The sequence below is a fragment of the Uranotaenia lowii genome, chromosome 1 (assembly GCF_029784155.1).
Source record: "Uranotaenia lowii strain MFRU-FL chromosome 1, ASM2978415v1, whole genome shotgun sequence".
Lineage (NCBI taxonomy): Eukaryota > Metazoa > Arthropoda > Insecta > Diptera > Culicidae > Uranotaenia > Uranotaenia lowii.
In genome coordinates, this window is record NC_073691.1 from 63,610,352 (window position 1) to 63,636,916 (window position 26,565).

The 26,565-nt window shown below is 37.8% G+C and overlaps 1 protein-coding gene across 5 annotated transcripts; it reads left to right on the top strand.

The window, feature by feature from the left end:
* On the top strand, positions 1-24,738 carry LOC129738856 (uncharacterized). 5 transcript variants are annotated; one of them, XM_055730167.1, is made up of 6 exons: positions 1-762; positions 12,761-13,007; positions 13,175-13,445; positions 21,289-21,926; positions 22,092-22,557; positions 23,544-24,738. In XM_055730167.1, the coding sequence occupies exons 2-6, from the start codon at positions 12,924-12,926 to the stop codon at positions 23,888-23,890; spliced, it is 1,806 nt and encodes a 601-aa protein (XP_055586142.1). In that variant the 5' UTR covers positions 1-762; positions 12,761-12,923; the 3' UTR covers positions 23,891-24,738. The 5 variants fall into 5 exon arrangements, with proteins under 5 accessions (XP_055586142.1, XP_055586143.1, XP_055586144.1 ...); XM_055730168.1 differs by having other exon boundaries at positions 1-614; XM_055730169.1 differs by having other exon boundaries at positions 1-523.
* The last annotated feature ends 1,827 nt before the right edge of the window (positions 24,739-26,565 follow it).

Consider the following 26,565-nt stretch of genomic DNA (forward strand, 5'->3'; position numbering starts at 1 on the left):
CCCACTACGTACGGCGGTGCTTTCCGGTTTTTTGAAAAATTGTGCCTTTCGCTTGTTGCTTGACACCTATCTAGCGTTCGTTCGTTGTTTATGTCGGCATATTTTGGCACCCCGTAGTCCATTTGAGTTGGTCCTTCCTTTTTTCTGTGGTCCCCGGAATTCATCGTCAGAAGAAATGGCGTGTGGTAGTTTCGTTTGATTCTAAGCGAGTGTTGTTGTTTTTTTTTCTTGCTTTGTTCAATTTTCGGACAGTGAATGACGTGTATATGGATTTTCGAGTCGTTGAAATTATTCAAATAAGTGTATCTCCCTGGACGGTAGTGCAATGTCGTTAAATATTGGATGAGCTGGGCACGGACGATGGCGTTCTTCGACCTTGAGCGTTCGATTAGAATCGGGAAGTCCTAAATGTTTCGAGTTTTTGTTCGATTCCAGCTAGCGCAGTAGAAAAAAAACGCATGTCGCAGCACTATGCTTGGAGCTGATAAGAAAAGTGAGGGCGTTTGTGACACATTAATTTAGAGTAAGCTACTGTTGATACTTTTACTGATAACATTTGATGAAGTGCCAGTCGATAATTGTGCGGTTTGATGAAGCGGAAATCAAAGGGAAGGGTACGTTTTGAGCGAGATAGTGAAGAAGAGTAAAAGGTTGTATGTACACATATCTGATTTCAAACCGCAATCAATTCAACCGAATAGATATCCTCACGGACAGTTCGGAATTGGATCCTGAACTTTTTGGAACCCATTTTAAAGACTGGTAAGGAGTTTGTAGCAATCACATTTTGATGCATTTCTACGAGATTTTTACGCTTTTTAAGACAGTCGATGACAACATAAACGGAAAAGTAAAGTTTGTTACAATTTTTTATTTTCTAGTAAGACAGTGCTCATTTTACCAAAAAAATCACCAAACACAATTTATCGTTTTTGTATATAAATAAAAGTGTGCCAAGGTTGAAGAATCGGGAATTACATAAAAATTAGCGGTGTCAAGCTTTTATTCAACTTAACCCGCGCGTGGGTTATGGCTGTTGTTTAAAAAAACTAAAACGTGAGTCTGGCTGTTGTGGATAGCAGTATGGCAGCTTTTTTTTTATTTAAAATTGGTCCCGGTTTCGATGTCGCATTGCTAAAATGCCGTGAAAAAAATATCTGTCACATGTATTCGTCATCGATAGATCACTGTGTCTCGAGAGCTCACGGGACCAACGGATGGATGTGTGCTCAATCAAAACATTCAGTTCAGTTCAGCGGCTGGGGATTGTATTTAAAATAGTGCCGCCACAGGAATCGAGGTGTGGAATCGCGGTTCTGGATTCAGTTGGATGCGTACGCTTGAGCCAGAAGAAGCATCCAGCAGTTGTTGTTCCATCGGGAAATTGATCGAGTGCCGGCTTTAGAATCAGAATAAAATTGAGTGTGAGACATACGTAGATGGGACATGTGTTTTTAGAAAAGCTATCTGCGGTGATGAAATCAAGACGATGAAACCACAAATATATGTATCTCTGAGAGTCGAGTGATTAGTGTTGGCAGTGCCATTTCGGGTGACACATGTAAGACACGATTAATATTAGCATGCGAATTAGTTGGAGCAGCTGAAACCAGACGAATGTTTTCGATAAATTATGTGATACTTATTGAATTTTTCTCTACGTAGTGTGAGCTGGAAATGCGGAAATTTTTCGCAAACGAAAACTATAATCTATTGCAATGCATTTTACATATAATCGACATAATCTAGTTTATAGAGTGCTTTTACGGAATATTCCAATCTTCTGATTTTTCAAATATGTGAACGGAATATGGTTAAAATGAGTAGCATACAATATCGGAAACCAACTCTTCAGACTATTTTATACAAAGATATCGAAATTCTTTGTGATATAAACACTTTTGCCCACTTTGCATTGGGATAATACATTTTTAATTATGTCGTTTATATTTCGATTCGCACCTGAAGAATGAACTATGGAAAATCTAAAGTGTAAATCTAGACTCCGGTATTCTATATTGTCTGTACAAAATTCGAAAAAATCAGCAGAACGATTTTTCCGAGGCGAGTTTACGCACCTCTGATACTGATTAGGGGTAGCTATACCGTGATCATGATAAACTCTTACTTTAAAAAAATGCCATATATGTAGGGTTTTGCAATACGAAAATATTATTTATTTATTTACATAGTATTCCGTCTCACGACATAACTTGACGAAGATAATTCCTAAAATTCATTCGGTCCATGGCAACCGTTCTCCATTTCCTCGGGCACCCCACGTTCGCCAGATCACGCTCCACTTGGTCTAACCACCTCGCTCGGTGCGCCCCCGCTCGTCTTGTTCCTACCGGATTCGTAGCGAACACCTGTTTTGCAGGACAGTCATCCGGCATTTTCGCAACATGTCCCGCCCAGCGTATCCGGCCAGCCTTCGCCACCTTCTGGATACTGGGTTCGCCGTAAAGTCACGCGAGCTCATGGTTCATCCTTCGCCTCCACACTCCGTTCTCCTGTACGCCGCCAAAGATGGTTCTTAACACTCGTCGCTTGAATACTCCGAGTGTACGCAGGTCCTCCTCGAGCAATATCCATGTCTCGTGCCCGTAGAGAACAACCGGTCTAATGAACGTCATATACAGGTTACACTTCGTGCGAGGGCTAAGTCTTCTCGACCGCAGTTGCTTGTGGAGTCCATAGTAGGCACGACTTTCGCTGATAATTTGCCGCCAGATCTCACGGCTGGTGTCATTGTCTGCCGTCACCAGTGAGCCGAGATGGACAAAGTCTTCGACTATCTCCAGCTCGTCGCCGTCGACTGTGACCTTGTTATTGCTGGACAAGTTCGGTCGGTCTCGGATCCGCAGGCCAGCATGTACTTCGTTTTGGACGTATTAATCATCTCCTCGACCGCCGCAGATGATCCGCCGACTATATCAATGTCATCGGCAAAGCAGATAAGTTGACTGGATCTGTTGAAAATCGTGCCCCGCATTTCGCCCACCGCTCGTCGAATAACACCTTCTAGCGCCACGTTGAACATCATGCAGGATAGTCCATCACCTTGTCGAAGCCCCTGCGCGATTCAAATGAACTCTACAATTCACCCGAAATCCGCACACAGCACTACGTTCCATCCATCGTCGCCTTGATCAGTCTAATCAGCTTCCCGGAAAAGCCGTTCTCATCCATGATTTTCCATAGCTCGTTACGGTCGATCGTGTCGTATGCGGCTTTGAAGTCGATGAACAGATGGTGCGTAGGGACTTGGTGTTCAAGGCATTTTTGGAGGATTTGCCGTAATGTGAATATTTGGTCCGTTGTTGACTGTCCCTCCATGAATGACTGATGACTTCCCACGAATCTGTTTGCACTCGGTAGTTTTCACAGTCCAATTTATCGCTCTTTTTGTAGATGGGGCATATTATCCCCTCCTTCCAATCCTCCGGTAGCTGTTCTATGTCTCAGATCTGGACTATCATTTTGATGAGTTCAGCTGCGATGCCATTCTTCCCAGCCGACTTGTTTCTATTCAGCTGGCGAATGGCTTCCTTAACTTCACTCATCGTTGAGAGTGGCTCCTCTACGTCGTTGGCTACGCCGGCGATGTCCCTTCCCCCACCGTCTTGATCTCCTGCATGTGCGCCGTTCAGGTGTTCATCGAAGTGCTGCTTCCACCTTTTGATCACCTCACGATTGTCCGTCAGGATGCCCCCGTCCTTATCCCGGCACATTTCGGCTTGCGGCACGAAGTCTATGCGGGATGCGTTGAGTTTCTGATAGAACTTTCGTGTTTCTCGGGAACGATGCAGCTGCTCCAGCTCCAGCTCCTCGAACTCCTCCTCCTCCAGGCGGCCCTTTTTCTCCTGGAAATTCAGACTTACTGCCTCTTCCACTGTCGGTGATTTTTCACATTTCGACGGGTGCCTCTTTGCACTACTGCCGCCCGCGCGGCATTCTCTTCGTCCATCACTCTCCTACACTCCTTGTCGAACCAGTCGTTCCGTCGAGTACGCTCGACATAACCGATGACGTTCTCCGCAGCTGATGGCTGTCTTGATGGTATCCTAACAGTCCTCGAGAGGGGCTTCGTCAAGCTCGCCCTCTGCCGGCAGCGCTGCTTCGACCGATTGCGCGTAGTCTGCCGCGACCTCAGGTTGCTCCATTTGCGATATTTAACCGAGGCGGGCGTCGGTTTCGTGTGTTGTTCACTACGGAGAGTTTTGGGCGCATCTTCACCATCACCAGATAATGGTCTGATTCGATGTTGGCGCCTCGAGAGTATCTGACGTCGATGATGTCCGAGAAGTGCTGGCTGTCGATCAAAACGTGGTCGATCTGTGATTGCGTTTGGTACGGTGATCTCCAGGTGTACTTATGTGGGAGGCGGTACTGGAAAAAGGTACTACGTACGGCCATTCGTTTGGCGGCGGCAAAATGTATAAGTCTGAGGCCGTTTTCGTTGGTCAGCTGGTGCGCACTGAACCTTCCAATTGTCGGTTTGAATTCCACCTCCTGGCCGACCTGAGCATTAAAATCCCCGATGACGATTTTGATATCATGTTTTGGCCCACGGTCGTATTCACGCTCCAGCTGCGCGTAAAATTCGTCTTTGTCGTCACCGGTACTTCCGAGGTGAGGGCTGTGCACGTTGATGATGCTGATGTTGAAGAACCGGCCCTTGATTCTCAACCGGCACATTCGTGAGTTGATCGGCCACCACCCGATCACTCGCTTTTGCATCTTTCCCATCACTATAAAAGCTGTTCCAATAGACTGAGTCGATTTAAGGTCATTTTTGAATTTCTCAAACCCTGGGGTCTAAAAAGTTTTGTCTTGGTCCAAAACTCATCCATGATTTTTTGCAGGACTTTTAAGTAACGTTTACAACATGAGTAAGTTTGAACTTTTATGTTTGTATGGGAAAATTGAATGTTTTGTACTGAAAAATCAACATCATTTTTGTTTCTTCTGTAGAACCGAGTCAGCTGATGGTTTTTGTGCCAATTTATAAATTTACTAAAGAAAATTTTCCGCTGAACAACCTTGTTGAAGACCGTAACTTCGTATCTTATTAGGCAAAAAGTTATTAGCTGTTAAACAGAGATATGTCTTTTCGCAATGATAAACAATAAATTCAATTGACATCACTGCTGGGTGCCTAGCGAGGTATTGCACGACAACTTTTCATGCAATACTTCGATGATGTTGATTTTTCAGTACAAAATATTCAATTTCCCCATACAAACCTAAAAGTTCAAATTTACTCATGTAAACGTTACTTAAAAATTCTGCAAAAAATCATGGATGAGTTTTAGACCAAGACGAAGCTTTTTAGACCCCAGGGTTTGAGGAATTCAATAATGACCCCAAATCGACTCAGTCTACTGTTCCAAGCTCGTGTGTGTTGCCGCAGCTCTGGTAGATGGCACGACCATCTGGGTACGTTCGTACCGTGGAGCCCTTCCAGCATACCTCCTGCAGCGCTACGATGTCGGATTTGCGGCTCTTCATTTCATTGGAGAGCACGTGGGTACTGCCCCCAAAATTTAGAGATCAGCATGAGTTCCATGTTATAGGGTTGACTCTTCTGCAAAACGAAATAACAGCACATTTCTCCACTCGAATATTTGCATAAGATTCTTGTTCTGAAGAGGTCGATGAAGTTCTGCAAGCGTAAACAGTCGTGTTCTGTCTCAATCGGAGCAAAGGTTTTTAGGTCAACAGCGTATGCTAATCTAGAATCAGCAGGTAGAGCTATTAGCACGTCGTTGAAAAATATTGAGAATAGTAGAGGGCCAAGATTGCTGCCTTGGAGTACGCCTGAACAGTTGCTGAATATTGATAATTAGGTGAAACCCGGTCTCACCGACACGTTCCTCTGAGTGAGATAAGATTCCATCCAATTGACGAATAGAGTTGTTAGTCCCAGTCGATCTAATTTTGCTAGTAGTATCATGAAGTTCACACGATCAAAAGCTGCCTTTCGATCTGTATATGGTCGGGATTCGACCAGACCGAACTGAACGCCATCAACATTTTTCCGAGTCACTCGAGTTTAATGTACAAATATTTTCAACTATAGACAAAATCAGTAACACTTAAAAACCAGAATCAATAGTTTATAATCCAAGGAACGCATTCCAGTGAATTATTTTAGATTTTTCGGTCTCGCATAAAAATATCATGAGTTTCAAAATCTTCAGTTTTAAAAATTTCTTATGGCATTCAGTTCGGTCTGGTCGGAGGCAGGCCATATATAGTATCAATTTGAAGGCAACTGGACGTAAACATTAATTTTAGACAACTGGACGTTAGCAAGTTGAGGTACTATAAACTGATTAGTCATCACCCGGGAATTGCCGAAGTGCACCTCCTATCAGTTAACGAGTCTTGTTTTAAGGTCATTTGAAATACCAACTTATGGTATCTCGGCAAACATATCTTCAACGGCAATTGAAATCAATAGAGCTAACCTTGTGGGGTATCATCTGGATTGCGATAGCATCGCAACTCAAATGCGAGCATTTTATTGCATGCGATGTCTTCCCAGAATAGTTTCACGGGTTGGAACAATATGTAGGACGTATCAAAACGTATTCAAAAGAACAATACAAATAGAAAAATAGATTAAAGATTGTCCGAAAGAGAGCGTCTGAAATTTATATCGAAAAGGTTTTAAATTTCCAACCATGCTTGTGATAGTTTCCTATAATTTGACAAGCACTTCGATAAATACCAGTTTGGTTGCGTGAATGAATACCCTCTGACAACCAATCGCTCGCATTATTGCTGGTCCTACCTTGACAGTTCAGTAGTGCTCCGGGTGGTGAAATTTGATTAATTTGATTTGATAGCACAAATTGTAATGGATCGTTAGAAGGAGGGAATTCATATGGATTGGCAGCAAACAACTCTGGAACCTGTTCGAACTGGTTACTTTTTGCACCCTAGTCGGTCATCCTCTTCATGAGCTCTCTATCCAGTCACTTCTAGTTGTGGAACCCTTCTCGATGGCTAGCGGGAAGCGCAGGAAGCAAAGCGTTATTTGTCCGATTTCCATCAAGCCGTCACGGGTAGAAACAAATGTTTGCAAAACTGTGGTGACCACTTGATGGTAAACATGGTCTCTCGCTTTCTTTTTCTTTCCCTCGGTCAGTCGGTATCAATCCGCCCCAGACCATCATCATTAGTATGGGTGGATTGTTTGTATTGTCCATTCCATTTTGTCACATCGTCGCCTCGTTTTGATGATAACATAAATGCTACCAAATGAGCGTTCGGCAATTTGCAAAACCGTTGAATCGGCAGCGTTGATGGCGCTATGCTGAGGATATAAGTATATCATTACTTTAAAGGCAAATTGTTGCCATGATGAGCTAAGTCTAACTGAATGTGTGGCCCAAGTGGACTGGAAAGTGTTAATTTGGTGGCATCGGTTGTGTGATCGATAATATTTGTTATTCCAATCACCATTTGCCAGAGATGGTAAACATTGATATTGTGTCAAGTCAATGTGCTGCGGTGACACTTCGATAAGCGAAACACGTGATCCTGGCGTTTTCCGCTTGGAAACAATCGGTTGCAATAAATAAAAGGTTCTCAAATTGTATGTGATCATTTTCAAGACTACTACTAAATTATGATAAATGTTAAATGATCATTCGATACACAACTATGCGGTACAACATTAAACAGAGCCTGACTAAAATATGTTCGCCCAAGTTACACAGATTAAGCCAACTAGCATTAGAAGGTTTGATTATGGTTTTATTATAACATTTGACATTCAGCTTGTTTTATAACTATTTTATTATGATAATGAGAAATGCTTAGATTTTTGATTCAAACATTTTTTTTCAGGAATTTTTGAAATCGCTAATAAAGCTTTTACTTAATATACTTTTTAAGTTGTTTAGAAAGAGTTCTAAATGCTCTATTAAAACTCCAACAAAACAAAATCTATAAAGTAGGCTCCAAGATTTTCTTTGCATGTTTTATACGCAGGCACGCAGTGCTTGATTTTAACACCGTATTAGGTCTAGATGACAGTTCTCGATCAAGATGTCATAACAGGACACGTTCTAACTAGATTGTCATATATTTAAATTGGAATTCCCATGTTTACACATTTTTGGTAAGTCATGTGTGTTATTTTTGAGTTGAATAAAAGATCATATATAAGCAGTTGGCGTTGAACCACGGCAAAGGAGCTGGAAGAAAACCGGGATCGGAGAACAAAAAGATGGAGGGATGCGGATGATTAAAGCAGATCCCAACGTCTCAAGCCATGATTTGGCCAGAAAGATCGGCATGTCGCAGAGCTACGTCCAGAATGCAAAGAAGAGAGCTGTACTACATACAAACAAGGTACAGAACTTCCCAAACCGCGATGAGCGGCAACAATCGACGGCTATAACTCGGGCACGGAAGCTCAACGAGAAGATGCTGACAAAATATGGCTGCGGTGTCGACGAAGCGTACATAAAAGCCGATTTTAAGCAAATTCCGGGGTTGTAGTTTTTCACCGGCAAGAGCAAGTTCGATGTGGACGACAAATTTAAGAAGAAGAAAATGTCGAAGTTCGCCTCTATGCAGTTTGACTGCCTACAGGGAATCACCCAACATTGCAGCATTGCTCACGCACGACTTACCTTCAGCAAGGCAGGGATGCTTTCCTCCGTGGTGTTTTTATGGAGCCGGAGAATTTCAACACCGCAGTATTATTGCCATTAACTCTCCGGAGGGATTGTTAGTTTTTCACCACTCTCTATCTGCTATCGAAATACTCGAGTGTCATATACACTAACTTAAACTCGCACCGCCACCAGATCCTCACATTGGAACATAAATGTTTGCACCGTAGAGCTCCGTAGAGTAGCAAATTTCCTCACCGGCGAGAATCACCTGCGTTTTTTTGTGACTTGGCTTTGCCGAACGTAAGGAAAGCAGGAAGTTGAAAGCAATGTGCCATAAGACAGTATCCATTCCTTAGCCATTCTTACGGGGCGTTCGTAAATTTATCCTTCGAGTGATGCATCTGTGCATCGATTGATTTTGGTAGATGTAAAAAAACCATCCAAAGCATTGGATTTACATTCAAAAAATCACTTCGACCAAAAACATCATTTAATTTCTACGAGTAGATAGCAATTTACGAACGACCGGTATAATAAGCTTAAAAAATTTAGTAATCTGATGAAAACGAAATCTATTTAAAAAAAATCCATCGTTGCAACTGGAGACAATTGTCATTAAAGTAGAAAAATGTAATGTAAATATATCAAATTAACAATTTTACACTTCAATAATTCAAATACGCATTTTCAACATGGATCAACAAATTAAAACCCATCTTTTTTTTATATATATTCTTTGCATTTTTTTTAATGACTCATGTCACATAAAATTGAACAATTCAATCAATAAGAAATATTCCAGATTGCCCGAATTTATCCGGGACAAAACTTGAAAAAAGTTACCGAGAATAATTTTATAAGATCACTCGGCCCGAACTTTTCAGAAAATTGTAATAATTTGAAAGAAAAGTTTTTAACAAAATAAACATTTTTATTTTTAAAAATCATTAATAAGATTTGAAAGCAATGGATTTTGATTGGTAAAACATTTCTTATTCAGATATACAAACTGTTTCTTCGTTGCTAGTCCTATTGGAACTGCCCCTTCAAGTATACTATCACTCGAAATACCCCTAAATGTAGACAATCACCTGCAATGTTTACGTGTTCAATAACTGGATCGATCGGTTTTCTCGGTGGTGTATGTGGTGATCATAAGAGCTCTCACTCTCACGCTCGTTGGTGTTGAATTCAATATAATCTCTCCGGTGGTGTTAGTTAAACATCTCCGTGGTGAAATGCAGAGAAACTCCGTGGGGAATCGAAAAACCCGCACCGCGGAGATTCTCCATAGAGAAAATGCATGCCTGCAGCAAGGTTGACTACACGATGACTAACCGAAACAGGCTAATACTCACACTGACTCAACAGCAATCGGATGGGCCCCGTGGCTAAGCTACCGCTCACACTTCAGACTGTTGTATGCTACTCATACACGTCCAAATAAATTGACGCATGCCACACAGCCTCCAAATATCTCGTTTGGCAGAACATCTGCTCTTGCTGACTGAGGATTGATCCTTTCGTGACAAAGGGCACAGTAAACGGCGAGATCTACAAATATGAGTGCCTCGAGAAGCGCCTTTTTCCGTTCTTGCAGCAGCACGACAAAGCTCCGCTATTTTGGCGAGATTTGGCATCATGCCACTATTTTGCCACTATTAAAATTGTCCTAGAGTGGTGTGAGGCCAATTCTGTCCATTTTGTTCCAAAGGACATGAACCTGTCAAACCGTCCGGTACTGTGCCCGAAGCAGCAGTACTGGGCAATAATATAGCGGGAACTTCGGAAGAGCAAGAAGACATTCAAAGACGAGAAGAACATGTTAAGAAAATGGAATAAAACTGAAAAACTGGTACCGGATGACACTGTAAAGACATTGATGGAGGACATCTAGCGAAAATGCGTTCAATTTTGCACTCAAGGCTCCATCGACTAATTTTTCTTTTGGTTTTTGAAATAAATGTATGTATAAAACTATCCTGAAATTTAGGTTTGATTCTAAACATCATAAGAAAATTGGCATGACATTTTCTTTGTCGCAATAATTTCGTGTTCGGCCTTTAAGCGTGTAGAAGTTGAATTTCATTGCCCGACGCCATTTTGAAATCAAAGATGGCCGCATCCGCTAAGCTTAAAAATGCTCTAAATGACTGAAAATCGCATGAAACCCGCGGAATATGGGTATTGGGTAAAAGGGCTCAACGAGTAGTAATCGGATCTCACTATCTGACGCCATCTTGAAATCCAAGATGGCGGCTTCGCATGACCTTTAAAAATGCTATGAATCACTGAAAATCGCATGAAAACTCTACAATATGGATATTGAGTGAAAGGGCTGAACAAGCAAAAGTTAAATTTTGTTGTTCGACGCCATCTTTAAATCCAAGATGGCGGCATCCACTCAACTCGAGAATGCTGTAAATAACTGCAAAAAACTGACTTCTACTCGTTTAGCCCTTTTTCCCAATACCCAGCCGCCATCTTGGATTTCAAGATAGTGTCAGAGAGCGAAACCTTTCCCCTAATACCCATATTGTGGGGGTTCATGACATTTTAAGTCGTATACGGAGTTTTAAAGTTCAGCGGAACCTGTTATCTTGGATTTCAAGAAGGCGTCAGATAGAGAAAGTTCACCTCTTCTAGTTTAACCCTTTCACTCAATATCAATATTGTGAGGATTTCATGCGATTTTATTGATAAACAGTATTTTAAACAGAACCGGAAGCCTCCATCTCGGATTTAAAGATGGCGTTAGATAGCGAGATTCGACATGTTCTAGTTTAGCCCTTTCAAACAATATTGTGGGGATTTCATGCGATTTTAAGTCATTCAAAACATTTTAAAGTTTAGCAAAAGCTACCATATTGAATTTCGAGATGGCATCAGAAAGCGAAATTCGACTTTTCCTAGTTCAGCCCTTTCACCCAATACCCAAATTGTAGGGGTTTCATGCGATTTTAAGCTATTTAAAACATTTTTGAGTTTAGCAAAAGCCGCCAAATTGGCCTTCAAAATGGCGGCGAAACTAGGCTTCTTCTAGTTTAGTCCTTCCACCCAATACCCATATTGCGCGGCTTTCATGCGATTTTCAGTGATAAACAACATTTTATAGTTCAGCTGAAGCCGCCATTTTTTTCTAGTTTAGCACTTTCACTCAATATCCATATTGTGAGAGTTTCATACGATTTTAAGTCATTTAAAACATTTTAAAGCTTATCGGAAGCTGCCATCTTGGATTTCAAGATGGCCACAGACAACAGAATTCGACTTCAACTCATTCCATCGGCCATTCACATCCAATCACTTACCTATTCATTTCATTTAAAAAAGTATGTTCTCATTTACTGTACTAATGATTAACAACTCAGAAATGTAGAACTCATCCTACGCGTGTAATTGGCTGGCTTGCGAGACAATCAAATTTAAGCTTTTAGATGGCCCTCATAAAACTGTTATAAAACTAAATATCCATTTTAATGACCATAATAAAGCTATTAAACGTTGAATTGACTACGCCATGTTGGTTGCAAAATCGTAAAAAAAAAACAAAACTTGCATGTTTTATAAAAGCTTAATAAAAGCCATGGTGACCATAATTAAACAGCATAATGATTTATCAAAGTTTCTAAAATAGGTCATGATGACGTTTCTAGGATTCTAGGCCAAATAGCTAGATTTTAGCTTTATTAGAGCTCTGGTGATGCTTAGAATGCGCTTTAACTTTTTATGAAGATTAATGCTGCAGTCCGAACGAAGTAGTAAAAATTTCATGATTGAAATTTGAAAATCGTATATATCCAACTATTATGTTCAAAATTTCTGCTGAATCGGACTTGATTTAGGGGTGCTTTAAAGTGCTCAAAGTTTCCGGATTTCGACCCACAAAAATCACCAAAGGGGATGCAAAAAGAATCAGGAAAATTCAAAATTTTAATTTTGAAGCCAAATGAATTAAAAAATGAGGGGTATGCAATTTCCAAAACTTTTCAACATTATTCCATATTATGTTTTGGGTGCGATGCTACCAAATTTCAATGTTTTCGGCAATAGATAAGTTTCACAACTGACACAAAATTTAAATTTATAATATATTTTCTCTTTTCTCAAAAATCCAACAGCAAACCAACATAGCCACTAAAAACTGACTAAAGGAAGGCTCCAAAGCAAGAAACCAAACTGCTATCGTGTTTGCTGCTACACAAGTCCAGCGTGGAAATTTAAGTTGTTCCGGTACGATCCGAGACCCGGCATCATTACCACCACCATTCAGCCGTTGTGACCATGGAGAAGCTGCGGGCGGCTAAAAAGGTCGCCCCGGATGGTGGCTGGGGCTGGGTGGCCACCTTTGGTGTTAGCTTGGTCAATGTAAGTATTTCCCGGAATTAATTTTGCCACAGCGTTGATGAGAATATTTTGCGCGAGCGTTTTTTTTCTTTCCAATTTATTCCATAAAATTTTCAAATTTGTTTTCGCTTGAACCACGCTTCCTGTTTTTCTTTTGAAAATCGAAAAAAAACGACACAAAAATGCAGTTAGCGACGCGCTCCATCGAACCTTCTTTTGGGCTGCTGTTTGGCGATTTGCTGAATGATTTACAGGTCGGCACAACGGGGGCAGCCATCATCATCAGTACCCTGGACGTGATGATGAACTTCAGTGGTTTGTTTGTGGGTCCGTTGTTGAAGGAGTTTTCGTACCGGAAGGTGGCCATTGCCGGAGCGATCTTGTGCTGGTTGGGTCTAGCGCTGACCTCCCCGGCCACCAGCATGGGGCACATTTTGGCGACTTATAGCGTCATAAACGGTAGGTTGCTTGTTTTAAGGCTTTCCGTAGTTTGTTAAAATAGTTTTAAGACCCTGTAGATTTAGAACCCGTACGAAGAAAGCATAATTTTTAATTTAAGAAATTTTCTTACAATTATGAGTTACGCTGAAGAACATCCTTAAAAATGTTTAATGGTAGTGCTAGAAACTGGACGAAATTCACCTAAGAATATTTTTTTTAGAATATGTTATCTGGTTCTTGGTTATGGAGTTTCAGAAGCTCTGGCGCTATTGCTTAGCGCATAAGCCTTGAAACTTTCAAATATTTAAAAAACCATTCTTGACTCAGAAATAAAGTTATCTATTCTCACGGCTTTCCACTGTGTTCTGTACTAAATTTATTAATTTTTTCAGTAGTGCATTTTCTATGCAGAAACTGATGGGGAGATTTTATTTTAACTTGAGCTTGTTTTTGATGGTTATTACTTATTACTATAAATAGTTTATTAAAGCGGATTTGACCCGGTACCACTCCTTTATTCTGTGAGGAAAAGAAAAAAAAAACATATATTTTAGTTCACTTTTCGGCTTTTTTCGCAGATCAAAGCCGGACTCATATGGGTTGTTCTTAATGCATTGTCATGTATATCTGCCAAATTTGAGATTTATTGAACTAATCTCTGTTCTGTGCAATGAGTTTTTGTGAAAAAAGTCCATTTTTATTTAAAACCATTGGCGACGTGGAACTTGTTCTACTGAGCCACGCCTGCTGTCATAGAATCCGAATTGTATTAACTTGTTTTTAAACCAAATTTAGAAATCAATCGCAGAGTATACTAGAATACTCTTCATTCAAACATATTTTAAGGAGCATTTCGGGTTCAATGATTCAAGGTGGATGTGAGTAGTCAATCAAGCTAAGCTAAGCTAAGCTAAGCTAAAAAGTCCATTTTTCTTTAAAATGTTCTTATGAGAGTTTTAGCAAGACACTTTTAATATAAAATGATAATTTTATGATGCATAGTGGTTGATATTATTAGCATTTTTATGGATCTGTTTCAGACAATCGTTCGTAACAAAATGAAAAAATAAAAAAAAATCATATACTACCAACTTGTACAGATATTTTATTTACAAGTTGAAGGTTAAAAAGCTGCAGTAAATCAGAAAAACATATTTTTCACCAAAAAATTTCTTGTTTAGGTAGCCCTGTTTATAACCATTCATTGAATGCTTAAAATGTAATTATAGCAAGAATAGGAGCAAAGTTATTCACATATTTCTGCATCAGTTTTTAAATCATGATTGTGTTCCTATTCAAGTTTTAGCTTCATGCAACCTGAAAAACGTGACATCAAGAGGACTTGCTTACAACTTGATCAAAGCACGCGCTTTTTTAACTCCTGGCCCTGTCATGGGGTATATGATTGAATAAAATATTTCTGCTTGTGCACAAGTTGGTGTAGAGAAAACTTGAATGAAAAATATTTTATCAATTCAAATTTGTTGCAAACATCTATAAATAACTTGACCGCTTTATATCCAATTTGTATATTTATTACATCAAAAGAAAGGTAATAAACAGGGCTTCCTTAACAAGAAAAAATTTTGTGAAAAATATTTTTTTCTAACTTACCGCAGATTTTTAACCTTCAATTTGTAAGTAAAGTTTCTGTAAAAGTTGGTAGTTTATGATTTTTAAAAATTTTTCGGTTTGTTTCGAACGATTATCTAAAACAGATCCATAAAAATGCTGATAATATCAACCCCCATCAAAATTATTGATTTAATTAACAGTGTCTTGCTATAGAACTCTCATAAGAAAATTTTCAAGAAAAATAGACTTTTTTCACAAAAACTCATTGCGCAGAACAGAGATTTGTTCAATAAATTTCAAATTTAGCAGAAATACTTGAAAATGAATGAGGAACAACCCTTATGAGTCCGGCTTTGATCTGCGAAAGAAGCCGAAAAGTGAACAGTTTAAATTGTACATGCATAAATACACTACATCACAGTTTTCCTAATAAAAATCTATCGACTATTTTTTCTTTGTTTGGATAAAAGCTGAGGAAACTGATGCCCAGGGTTGGCAACATTTTTTTCTTAAAATTCAGAAAACCTTGAGCACAAAAATCAGGATTAATCAGGCTAATATAAATATATGTTGAAATTCCGTTTGTTTCAGATTGTTGAGATAATTATTGTTTTGTTGTTTCTTAGATATAAGGGTCATATTGGCCGTTTGGTTTTCCTTTTACACCAGACATTAGATACAAATATCACCCGTTCACCGTTTGATGGTAAAAATTGTCCACAAATTTAAAGCTTTATACGGATTAGGACTGGAAAAGAAACAACATTATTCGTACTTAAATTGCTCATTTGTTGCGAATCAAATGGTAGAAATGGTGATCGAACTCCAAATTTCTTATTAGAGTTAAGATGTCGCTTGAAAATTGAGATTGTCGAACTGGAATTTAAAGCTGGATGAGATCTAAAATTAGAATTTTAATAAAAAAATGATGTGTCTAGGAAATTTGATGTATACGTTGAGTCTGTCTATCATATTTTTGTGAAACATCGCTGCAACTTCTTCACTAGAAAAAACAGCTCTTTTCGAAAATTCTTTAAAAACAATCTGTTTTTAGTTTTTTTGAGCATCTAATGATGGCAAAATGTGAAAAAAAATTCAAAATTTCTAATAAACTGTTCAAAAATTTTCTGCAGTGGCTGAAACGATTTTAACGGTTGGACGATTGAAAAGTACTGTTCTTATGATCTTAAAAACAAAAATCCAAAACATATCTAAATATTTTTTTTAACCGATTTCCTTGTTCAAAACCCTTAAAAATTGGTTTTATTTCAATTCCCTCGATTTTCACTGCGGAATATTTTTTTCGCGTTCACAGCCATTCCGCTCGAAGTGTAAGCTAACGTGAATACGAAAAACGAACACGAGTGGTGAATATAAATTCCACGTTCATATTTTCACGTCCGAATGGCAATGTGCATTTAGAAAGAATTCTTCACGGATGACGGAAATTTTTGTTGCTCCATAAAAATAAGTTTTTATATTGAAAGCACATTTGAAGACAGTTAAAGGCTTAAAAATACCGCGAGTTAGAAATAAAACGCATACGATGGTTTTTTTTCAGTTTAAAAAACTGCTTGGGCATCATTTAATTGTACCTGTTAGAAGAGTTTCTCAGAAAATAAAAGTAAACGAGGACCATGCGAATAGCCAGAGTCCATTGGAATGTTAAACATAGATTCAGCTCTGTTTAAATGTGTGCTTCAGAAAAAGTATAGAAAAAATGGAAATTTCATTAAATTTTTCAAAATTAATGTTTTTTTTAATAAAACTGAAAAGCAGAAAAACTGATGAACAATAGCCAACCGATACATTGAAATTTCATAAAAGTTTCGATTGTTTCATTTTAATGAGAGTAATTTTGAAAACATTGGCTATTTTGTAGAAGTTATTCATAACGTTTTTTCAATAAGTTTTTCGAAAGAAACCTATCACTAATGTTCGTTACTCTTTGATCGATAAAAACTTTTTGAAAGCGTTTAAAATTTATAATTTCAATTCATTGTATTCACAAATAAGAACTTTTTAGTTTTTTTTTAAATCAATCGTTTTCAAAGCAATATATTTTGACGAAAAACAACCATTATTTTTGTTACTTTACATACTTTAAAAAAAAATTCAATTTCAATTTGAATACATTGGATCTGTCATTTGCTGATCGAAACCAATTTCCATCTATCATTCAACAGACCTTTTGCTAATTTAGAAGATTCGACCGATTTGACATTTCACTGCGGAATATTTTTTCACTGTGGTAAGTTTACGTTCACGTTTGCGTCCGAGTTCACAAGAACTGTAAACCGGGCTTTACGATATAAATTTGCAAACGAACTGTAAAATTTTTACGGTTGAGAAACAAGCGATATAAATTGATACTTTAGATCCCTAAAGGATTTTTTTTGGCAGTGCTTTTCGTGAGCATCTATAAAAAGCAATGCTACAAAATTATAGTTATCATGAATTCATTGGGGGTCTAAGATTTTTTTTTGTATTTGTGTGTGCGCCTGAAAAAAGTTACAAACCACCAAACTTCCAATAATGTCATATTGACACACTAGGACGGATAATAGTTGAAATATAGGTACATCATTTTGCATATTTAAACACATAACTTACCGTGAAAATTATAACATCAGGCAAAATAAGGCTTATTTCCAAAAATCCGGAAAAATTGAGGGCTTGTCAGGTTATCAGGATGGGCCTCAAAATAATCAGGCAAATCCTGAAAAAATCAGGTATATTGGCCAACTTGCTGATGCCGCTAGCTTTTCTTTCCTGGTCATACATATGGGAGAGTGGGGAATCATGGGCCACTTTTTTTCTTTGTTCCATAACTTCTTTATTATAAAAGATAAAATGAAAATAAAAAATGGTGTGGTTTTCTACATTTTCAAGGTATTAAAAGGTTTTTTTTTTAATTTTCAACAAGTTATTTTCCGCAAATTCTGACTGTTTTAAAAAAAACCAATATTTTTTGGATTTTGAAAAATGGTGGGGAATCGTGGGCCACTAAATCCAAATTGACCAAATAACATGCAAAGTTTATGAGTTGACCCAAAACTGTGATTTCATAATTCATTTCGTTATTTCAAAGCAATTTCAGATAATGAAATAAAAAAGAGAGATGTGTATGTTCGAATAGATTCCGAAACCTGGCTCGCGAACGTTTGGGCAAAATGCCTTATATAGGATGGACAACATATTTTTCATAGCTCTTCATTTGGCATAAGAAAACTTTACAGATAGGGAAAACGTATTTTAAGTTCTGTATAAAAACTTAAAAATATAGGTGGTTCAAGATGTGTGGTCCACGATTCCCCACAAACTATAATTTGCAAATTGGTTGCGTTTGTGTGACTTATTGCTGTTTCATCAAAAATTCTTTTTCCACGTGAAAGATCATGACAAAACTAAGATAATAGCGTATAAGCATATTTTCGTTATGAACTTTAGGTTCCCCATCGATGCAATTAGCTGGTGTATTGTTTATTATGGAAGTAAATTTTTCTAACTTTTTATAGCTTAATAAATAAAAGAAGCATATGATGCGTATTTAAGTCAACAACATATAGAAATATATGCTCACGCAAAGCGACGACGATGACAGTTGATTCGAGATTTTTATCTCAACACACATCTGAGATATTAAAAGTGGCCCACGTTTCCCCATGGCCCACGATACCCCACTCTCCCCTACGATAAAGGGATCACCGGTGACGTTTTTTTTTAAATAATGTTTTTTCTCCGACAAAGCATGAAATAAATATTGTTCAGTAAGTAAGTTGTAAAGTAAGTAAGTAAATATTGTTCAGTAAGTATATTCTATTTTCTCTTATTAAAAGATTTTCGTATTAAACTTTTGAATAAATGTCCTGAATTCTGAAAAGTGGTAAGCACAATTTGTATAATTAAGCTTAATTAAAAAATAAGGAAACTTACTTTCATCGATAGTAAAAATCTTTGATTTTTTTCGAGAGCCTAGTAGTTTTAGCTTATTTGATTTGGGCATGGAATAGATCGAACTCTTTAGCAAAGATTCTGAAGAAGACCTTTGATTAAAAATCAGTGAAATTATAAAGTTGAAGTTGAAATTATGTGGTTCAGATCTTATTCTTGCATACTTGATCCAAAATAAAGATTTTAGTTTCTTATTTGGCTCTCAAAAACTGTTATACTTTAATAAACAATACATTAAGAAAATATGCAGTTTCCTGTGAAATTTTTTCATGAAGATCACATTTCCCGGTAAAATAAAATATTTTTCATTAAAAATCAACTTTATTATGGTAATCCTGTGATACGTTTTTAAAATGAAATCAGGGTTTTTCAAAAACAAAACTTGCAAAAAAAACTGCATTGACTATCAAAATTGTAAGTTGCATATTTATGTGATTTTAATTTTTCTATCGAAATATTGTCAATTCAACTGCAATTCGAAGATTTTACGCTGGCGATTGGCAACCTTGCCAACTAGCGACGATGAAAATTTAATCAAACACCTCGGCAATCGGCAACCGTTTGGTTCCGACACTTGGAAGATGTTTGATAGACATTCGGTTAACATGAAATGTCGTCGGTGATGTCGCCGTCGCTGATGTTGACGAAAACTCCGGTTTGGGGATTCAGCGACAATAGTCATCCTGATATTTTTATCTTGATTGTACCCAAAACTCATGTACGCTACTGAATCTGAATTTTGACTATTATTTCTTAATCAGAATTTTGTACCAAAATAAAAAAATATAATATTGAGTCTGTTTCCGAATTTCAATACGATTTCTGAAATATACGAAAAATAACGATTTCTGAATCTTCACAATTTTGAACATAAGCCACGAAGTGAAATTCGTTTAAGAGCCCTCAATCGTGAATAAATCTCAATTATAATGTTTTGGGGTTTAAATTTCAAATTATTATTTAGTTTAAATCCGACTTATGAATCTGAATTTCGAATAATAAATCTGATTCTTAGCTTTGAATTCTGATTCGTCATTTTAAAGCTTTGTTATTTTTTAATTCTGCGTAAAAACAAAGTTTAAGAACTTTGTATCCGGATATGAAACAAAACCTCAGGATGGTTTGTTTTTTAAGTTTATTCGTAAAATTGTTACCCAAAAATTGAAAATGCATATGAGTTTAGAAAGGCACAAATTAAATTTTGAATAAAATACTACTACTAATTTGAACCAGTATTTCTAAACAGCACATCATTTATAATTTCTATCATTATTCGAACTGGAAATCAAGTATCCTAAACTGGCTGGATACTAAATCCAAAATATGAAATCAATAATACAATTTTGATTCTGATAATATGGAACCTCCGAAATGAGAATAATCTTATTTAAAATTAAATATTCAGAACAGAATTTCTATCAACAAGTGAGACAATTTAAAAAAAAAACTGTAGCAGAATACTAAAACTGGGATTTGTTTTCGAGGTTTTTGCATCAGTTCTGAGTTAAGATTGATACTCTTGAATAGTCTTACTCAATCTTCAAATTTTATTGAGAGTTTAAAATTCTGAGTGTAGAGTAGAATACCTCGTTGCATTTCTTGGACCCTTGGTGGGGGGATTGGAGGGTTGATGGTTTTTTAACGCCCCAAAACCCCCCGTTCCTACGGCCATGCAAAGGAGTATAAAGGCAAAATATTATCGATTTTGAGTAGAGTATGCTTATTTTTAGAAATTTATCTTTTACGCTCGAAACATAAACACAAATTTTTGAAAAATGTTAATATAAATTTACATAAACAAGATGAATTGAAAATTTTCAATATTTTTCACATAAACTCGACGCACATTAACGAAAACTTTTCGAACTACCTCAGATTTGGAATGAATACTACAAATTACATAGAGAATAATCCCAGGAAGTTTGGTTGTGGGCTGAAGAAAAACGGGGAAGTATAACCAGCCTAATGGACAATGTTTTTGACATTACTATTAGGAGGACTCATAATCTTAAATTGAAAATTTCTTACGAACGAGTGTATGAATATTTAAATGATATAATAATTGATCCTAAAAGCGGACGAATTTATGCAAATGGCAATTTTTTTTGTTATTCTTGATGTCCGTTATGAACGTTTAGGTTTTACAAGGGGTGTTGTACCGATAATTTTCTTTATTCTTAGTATATGTAAAAAAAATTTAAATTGATTTTTAAATGTACCTAGCTGTAAACTGTAGCTTTTTAAAGTCGAAGAAATATTTGAAACCGTGTTGTAAAGTAAATGTAGAATAAAATATCAAATTATCTTTCTCATGAGCAACTTTTCGTTCCAGGCATCGGCGTCGGATTGGCCACCTCGGCTGCCTTCGTAGCGCTGAATCATTATTTTGCCAAAAAGCGTGGCCAAGCAGTGGGTCTCTCGATGGCGGGCACGGCGCTCGGTATGCTGATAATGCCGCAGCTGGTCCGCTTTCTGCTGGAAACGTATGATTTCCGGGGAGCCGTTCTGTTGCTCAGTGGTCTGGCGCTTCACGCGGCAGTTGGTGCCACGCTGCTGCAACCCATCAAGTGGCACCTTAAGGAGGAAGAAGTGGATATCGAGATGGTAGAAGCTCCAGCGATGGGAATAATTTTGGAGCAAGAGGACGACGGCGATAACGATAGTTTGCCGGAGATAAAAACTTTGCTGTTTCCCCGCCGGGACCGGAAGCTGTCGGAAAACTGTCCTTCGCCTCAACCGAACGGGTTCCCCAGGAAGCCAACCTTTCCCCGGATTACTTCGAGTGTCAGCATGCAAAATGGTCCAACCGGAGTGATGGTTGGAGGAATGAGAACACGCCCATCGTTCCCGAGAATAACGTCAACGGCAAGCATGAGTCTGGCGCTGCGAAAACGACGCGAATCGGTTGTGTCGCAGCTTTCCACTATGGACTTCACCGGAAGTGGCAGCTGTATGCACATTCACGTTGATGTGAGTAGGCAATGAATGCATCAATTTTTTTTTCGCTGATAAAAAGTTCCATCACTCGAGTTCCACACTAACCTTAGAAACGTTTAAGTCGACACCTAGGTGGCAGCACCGTAGAAAGCTTAAAGATCTCTCTTTACTCATTCCATTTTCATCTCTCTTTCGCAGACCGGCGACGTCGATGCGGAGGACGTCGACTATCAAATCATTCGGCGCGTAAACACTCATGTGGGCATGTCATCGATGAATTCGTTCGCCCGGGCGCCTCGCACGCCGAAGCGCATCGAAACAGTCAAATCCGAACTGGGTCTGGAGATGATCAAGCCCAAGGTGACCTTCTTCCAGCGGTTCACGGCTCTGATGGACGTTGGGCTGCTCAAGGATATCTACTATCTGAACATCCTGTTCGGGCTGTCCATCTTCTATGTGGCCGAGATGAACTTCAAGATGGTGACGCCATTCTTCCTGACCAGTTTGGGTTTCGACAAGAGCGAGACGGCCTTCTTCTTGTCGGTTTCGGCGCTGACGGATATAGCGGCTCGGGTTATAGTGCCCCCCATCGGCGATAAGCTGAAGATTCGGAAGCGGCTGCTGTTTATGACCTCGCTCGTTTTCGTCGCCATTACGAGATCCAGTAAGTGATGAAAATCACTATTTTTACCTTTTTTTAAAAATAATTTCTGGTCTTGGAGGCCGTTTCCTCTCAGCCTTGATTAAGAAAGGTTGATTTTTTAAGGTTAGTTTTAAGGTTAAATGAGATGAAATTTAGCCACGAATGTTTCATAATTGATTGGCCACCCTAAAAGCCATTTTCATAGAAGCTAAAGCCGCGAGACGAAGCGAAGCTCGGGAATTTTGAACAGATGCATCAGCACGTTTGTCGTATTCATACCTATGACAGAAATTTGAGTTTTTTTTAGTTGTTTTTCATTGCATTGAGTGATAACCAGTAAAGCTTTGCTCCGTCACGTTCCGCATGATTCTTCTAGAATATTCATCAATCAATATGATCAGTTTCTCAAACCTTTTCAATTGAAATCGTAGATATTAATAAAAAATATGTGGTAAGAATTGTTACCTTAAGTCAAAACATTATCGTTGAACTTTTCAGATAAAAAACAAATAAATTGATAAAGTGATAAAGCTTTTGGCTTCTTCATTATGAAGTCAATCTTCCATTATGTTGAATTTCATTAGGAAAAATAACTTTCTTCCGAAAGAAAGTTGACGAATAAGTTCCATCACTTGAATTCCACACTAACCTTCTGAATTCTGAATCTGAATTCTGAATCTGAGTTCTGAATCTGAATTCTGAATCTGAATTCTGAATCTGAATTCTGAATCTGAATTCTGAATCTGAATTCTGAATCTGAATTCTGAATCTGAATTCTGAATCTGAATTCTGAATCTGAATTCTGAATCTGAATTAATCTGAATTCTGAATCTGAATTCTGAATCTGAATTCTGAATCTGAATTCTGAATCTGAATTCTGAATCTGAATTCTGAATTCTGAATCTGAACTCTTGATATTAATGATGGACCCTTCTTATGAATCTTAAAATCTCGCGTAGTGTAGAAGTGCTTTAATAAAATAAATCTTTTTTTTTCATCTCTTCCAGTTGTTGCCGAACAAACCGACCATACCCAGTTGCTGATCTGGCTTTCGATCACCGGATTCTTCCGGGGTATCGCGCTGGCTAACTTTACCCTGTGCGTATCCGAGTATTCATCGCTGGAGAAGCTGCCGGCCGCCTTCGGATGGCACATGGTCGGCAAAGGGGTGTTTGTGATCGCTTTTGGACCCCTGATCGGAGCCATCCGGGACTGGACCGATAGCTATCCGATCTGCATCCACGCGCAGTCCGTCTGCATCTTTACCTGCGTTTTTGCTTGGTTGATCGAGTTTGCGATCAGAAGGATAAGAAACAAGAAAGTCGTCGAAGCGAACCCAAGCGTTGCTGCGTGAAGCTTTTGAGTCGATGAAAGGTGATCTTGAACGACGTTGCATACCTTAGGGAGCATTCAAACTCATCTAAAATAAACCGAGGGACTGTATTCACCACTTTAGAAATATTTTTCAAAGTTTTTAGACAGCGTACTTTTGAGATATTTCTTGCGAGAACAGTTATAACTAAAAAAACGAGCAAGAAATTATGCAATTGCAATTTAGAAGGAAAAAAATGGAATTGTTGTCCCTCTAGCTTAGCAAGAGTTATCGTATAAGAATGAGACTGCGATATATACATACATTTAACAAAAATACAACAAAACCTATACATCAACTAGCTAAGATTCAAAGTGAAACGTACGTGATTAGTAGAAAAGCAAAGGTGTACTTACGAGGGATACCAAAAAAATCTTGATTACTAGTTTGTATTTTAGCGTCCACAGGGCACGCAGTATTAGCCTATTGTATGTATGTAATTCGAAAATCAAAACCTGGAAACGTTTAGCAAATATCTACAAGAAATGTGTATCCATCGCACTGGTTTCACAAACGGATCGATTCAAAACCGTATGAGCCTTATAGAGCTTGTTGTTGTTGATGATATACAATATAAAATATGGTATGAGAGCATTTTTGGAAGTTCGATAGTAACTCTCGCAGCGGAGATGAAGTGTAAGATTTTTAGAGTGTATAACAACCGATTAACTTAGTTCACATTTTGGGAACATAGGAATTAAACAAAAATGCAAATATCATATGTCACGTTTTATGACGATGTGATACATACTTACTACAGATAAGCGGAGCTTGAATATAAACGAATGAAGGAGCTTAGAATCTCCACAAATTTCATGAATAACAATAAATTTTGTTTTAGCTGATGTTGGAGGTCGTGAAAGAAACGTTTGTCTTTAAATATGAACACAAAAGAAATGTTTCTTAAGGCGTTTTTCAAACGTCCTATCTACAAATTTTAAAAAAAATATAAAAAAAACATCATAATTGTTGAACAAAAATGCATAGTTTTTTCATAAACTACCGAGAATCTTTCAGATAATCTCAAGGGTTACCTGAATTACTCAAAACATTCAGGATGAAAACTTTCGATCAATACTGTGATTTTTAAATCTACTTTGTGACCGACCTCTGATGCATTGCTGTTTTCGATTGAAACGAATTTTATTTATTCGCCTTTTAGGAATTCTGATTCAGAATTCAGAAGAAAAATAAAGAACCAGAATTCTGATTCAACATTGATATTCAGAATTCAGATTTCCGATTCGGAATTCAGATCTAGAATTTGGATTCGGCAATTATATTCAGAAATCAGATTCGAAATTCAGAACCAGACTTCAAATTCAGAATCACAATTGTGGTTCTGAATTTTGATTCAGATTCACAATTCAGATTCAGAATTCAGATTCAGAATTCAGATTCAGAATTCAGATTCAGAATTCAGATTCAGAATTCAGATTCAGAATTCAGATTCAGAATTCAGATTCAGAATTCAGATTCAGAATTCAGATTCAGAATTCAGATTCAGAATTCAGATTCACAATTCAGATTCAGAATTCAGAATTCAGAATTCAGATTCAGAATTCAGATTCAGAATTCAGATTCAGAATTCAGATTCAGAATTCAGATTCAGAATTCAGATTCAGAATTCAGATTCAGAATTCAGATTCAGAATTCAGATTCAGAATTCAGATTCAGAATTCAGATTCAGAATTCAGATTCAGAATTCAGATTCAGAATTCAGATTCAGAATTCAGATTCAGAATTCAGAATTCAGATTCAGAATTCAGATTCAGAATTCAGATTCAGAATTCAGATTCAGAATTCAGATTCAGAATTCAGATTCAGAATTCAGATTCAGAATTCAGATTCAGAATTCAGATTCAGAATTCAGATTCAGAATTCAGATTCAGAATTCAGATTCAGAATTCAGATTCAGAATTCAGATTCAGAATTCAGATTCAGAATTCAGATTCAGAATTCAGATTCAGAATTCAGATTCAGAATTCAGATTCAGAATTCAGATTCAGAATTCAGATTCAGAATTCAGATTCTGTAAATTTATTTTTCGGCATATCGGTGAAAAGTAGTTATGAAATTGATAAAGATGGATAGAGAAGTGAGAAGAAAATTTACAGATGTTGAAAAGAGCGAAAGAGCATTTTTGCGAGGAAACTTATTAACGTACACCATACTTTACCCTGCAACATTTCATTATTTAGGAGAAGTAGTACCGGGATAGAGGTGGTACTACCTTAACCTATACAATGAAATCTGGTTGGTCCGAAGTCTACATGTGGTGAACACGTATACTCCGGACGGGCAAAATATGGCGTACGTTAAGCTCCAGAAAGCTTCCCTATTGCGCGCAATGGTTCTATCGATGCGCTAGCCGTGTTGATATTTCGTTATCACGGCATGAATGCACTGTATGAGTGCTAATCATTAGGGTCAACGGTCCAATTTGGCTAAGCCCGAATTATTTTGAACCATTGATTTGATTTGATTTTTAAAGCCTATTATTATGATTTTTAAGATAAGTTAACCACCGTTAATTAATTTTGTAAATTTATTTTTCGGCATATCGGTGAAAAGTAGTTATGAAATTGATAAAGATGGATAGAGAAGTGAGAAGAAAATTTACAGATGTTGAAAAGAGCGAAAGAGCATTTTTGCGA

What these genes read in the sequence shown, in the direction of transcription:
- LOC129738856 (XM_055730167.1), top strand. Translation starts at nt 12,924, where the DNA reads ATGGAGAAGCTGCGGGCGGCTAAAAAGGTCGCCCCGGATGGTGGCTGG. An exon ending in GACTTATAGCGTCATAAACG is followed by an intron (nt 13,446 to 21,288) that starts GTAGGTTGCTTG and finishes TTTTCGTTCCAG; the next exon opens with GCATCGGCGTCGGATTGGCC. An exon ending in CGTCGCCATTACGAGATCCA is followed by an intron (nt 22,558 to 23,543) that starts GTAAGTGATGAA and finishes CATCTCTTCCAG; the next exon opens with TTGTTGCCGAACAAACCGAC.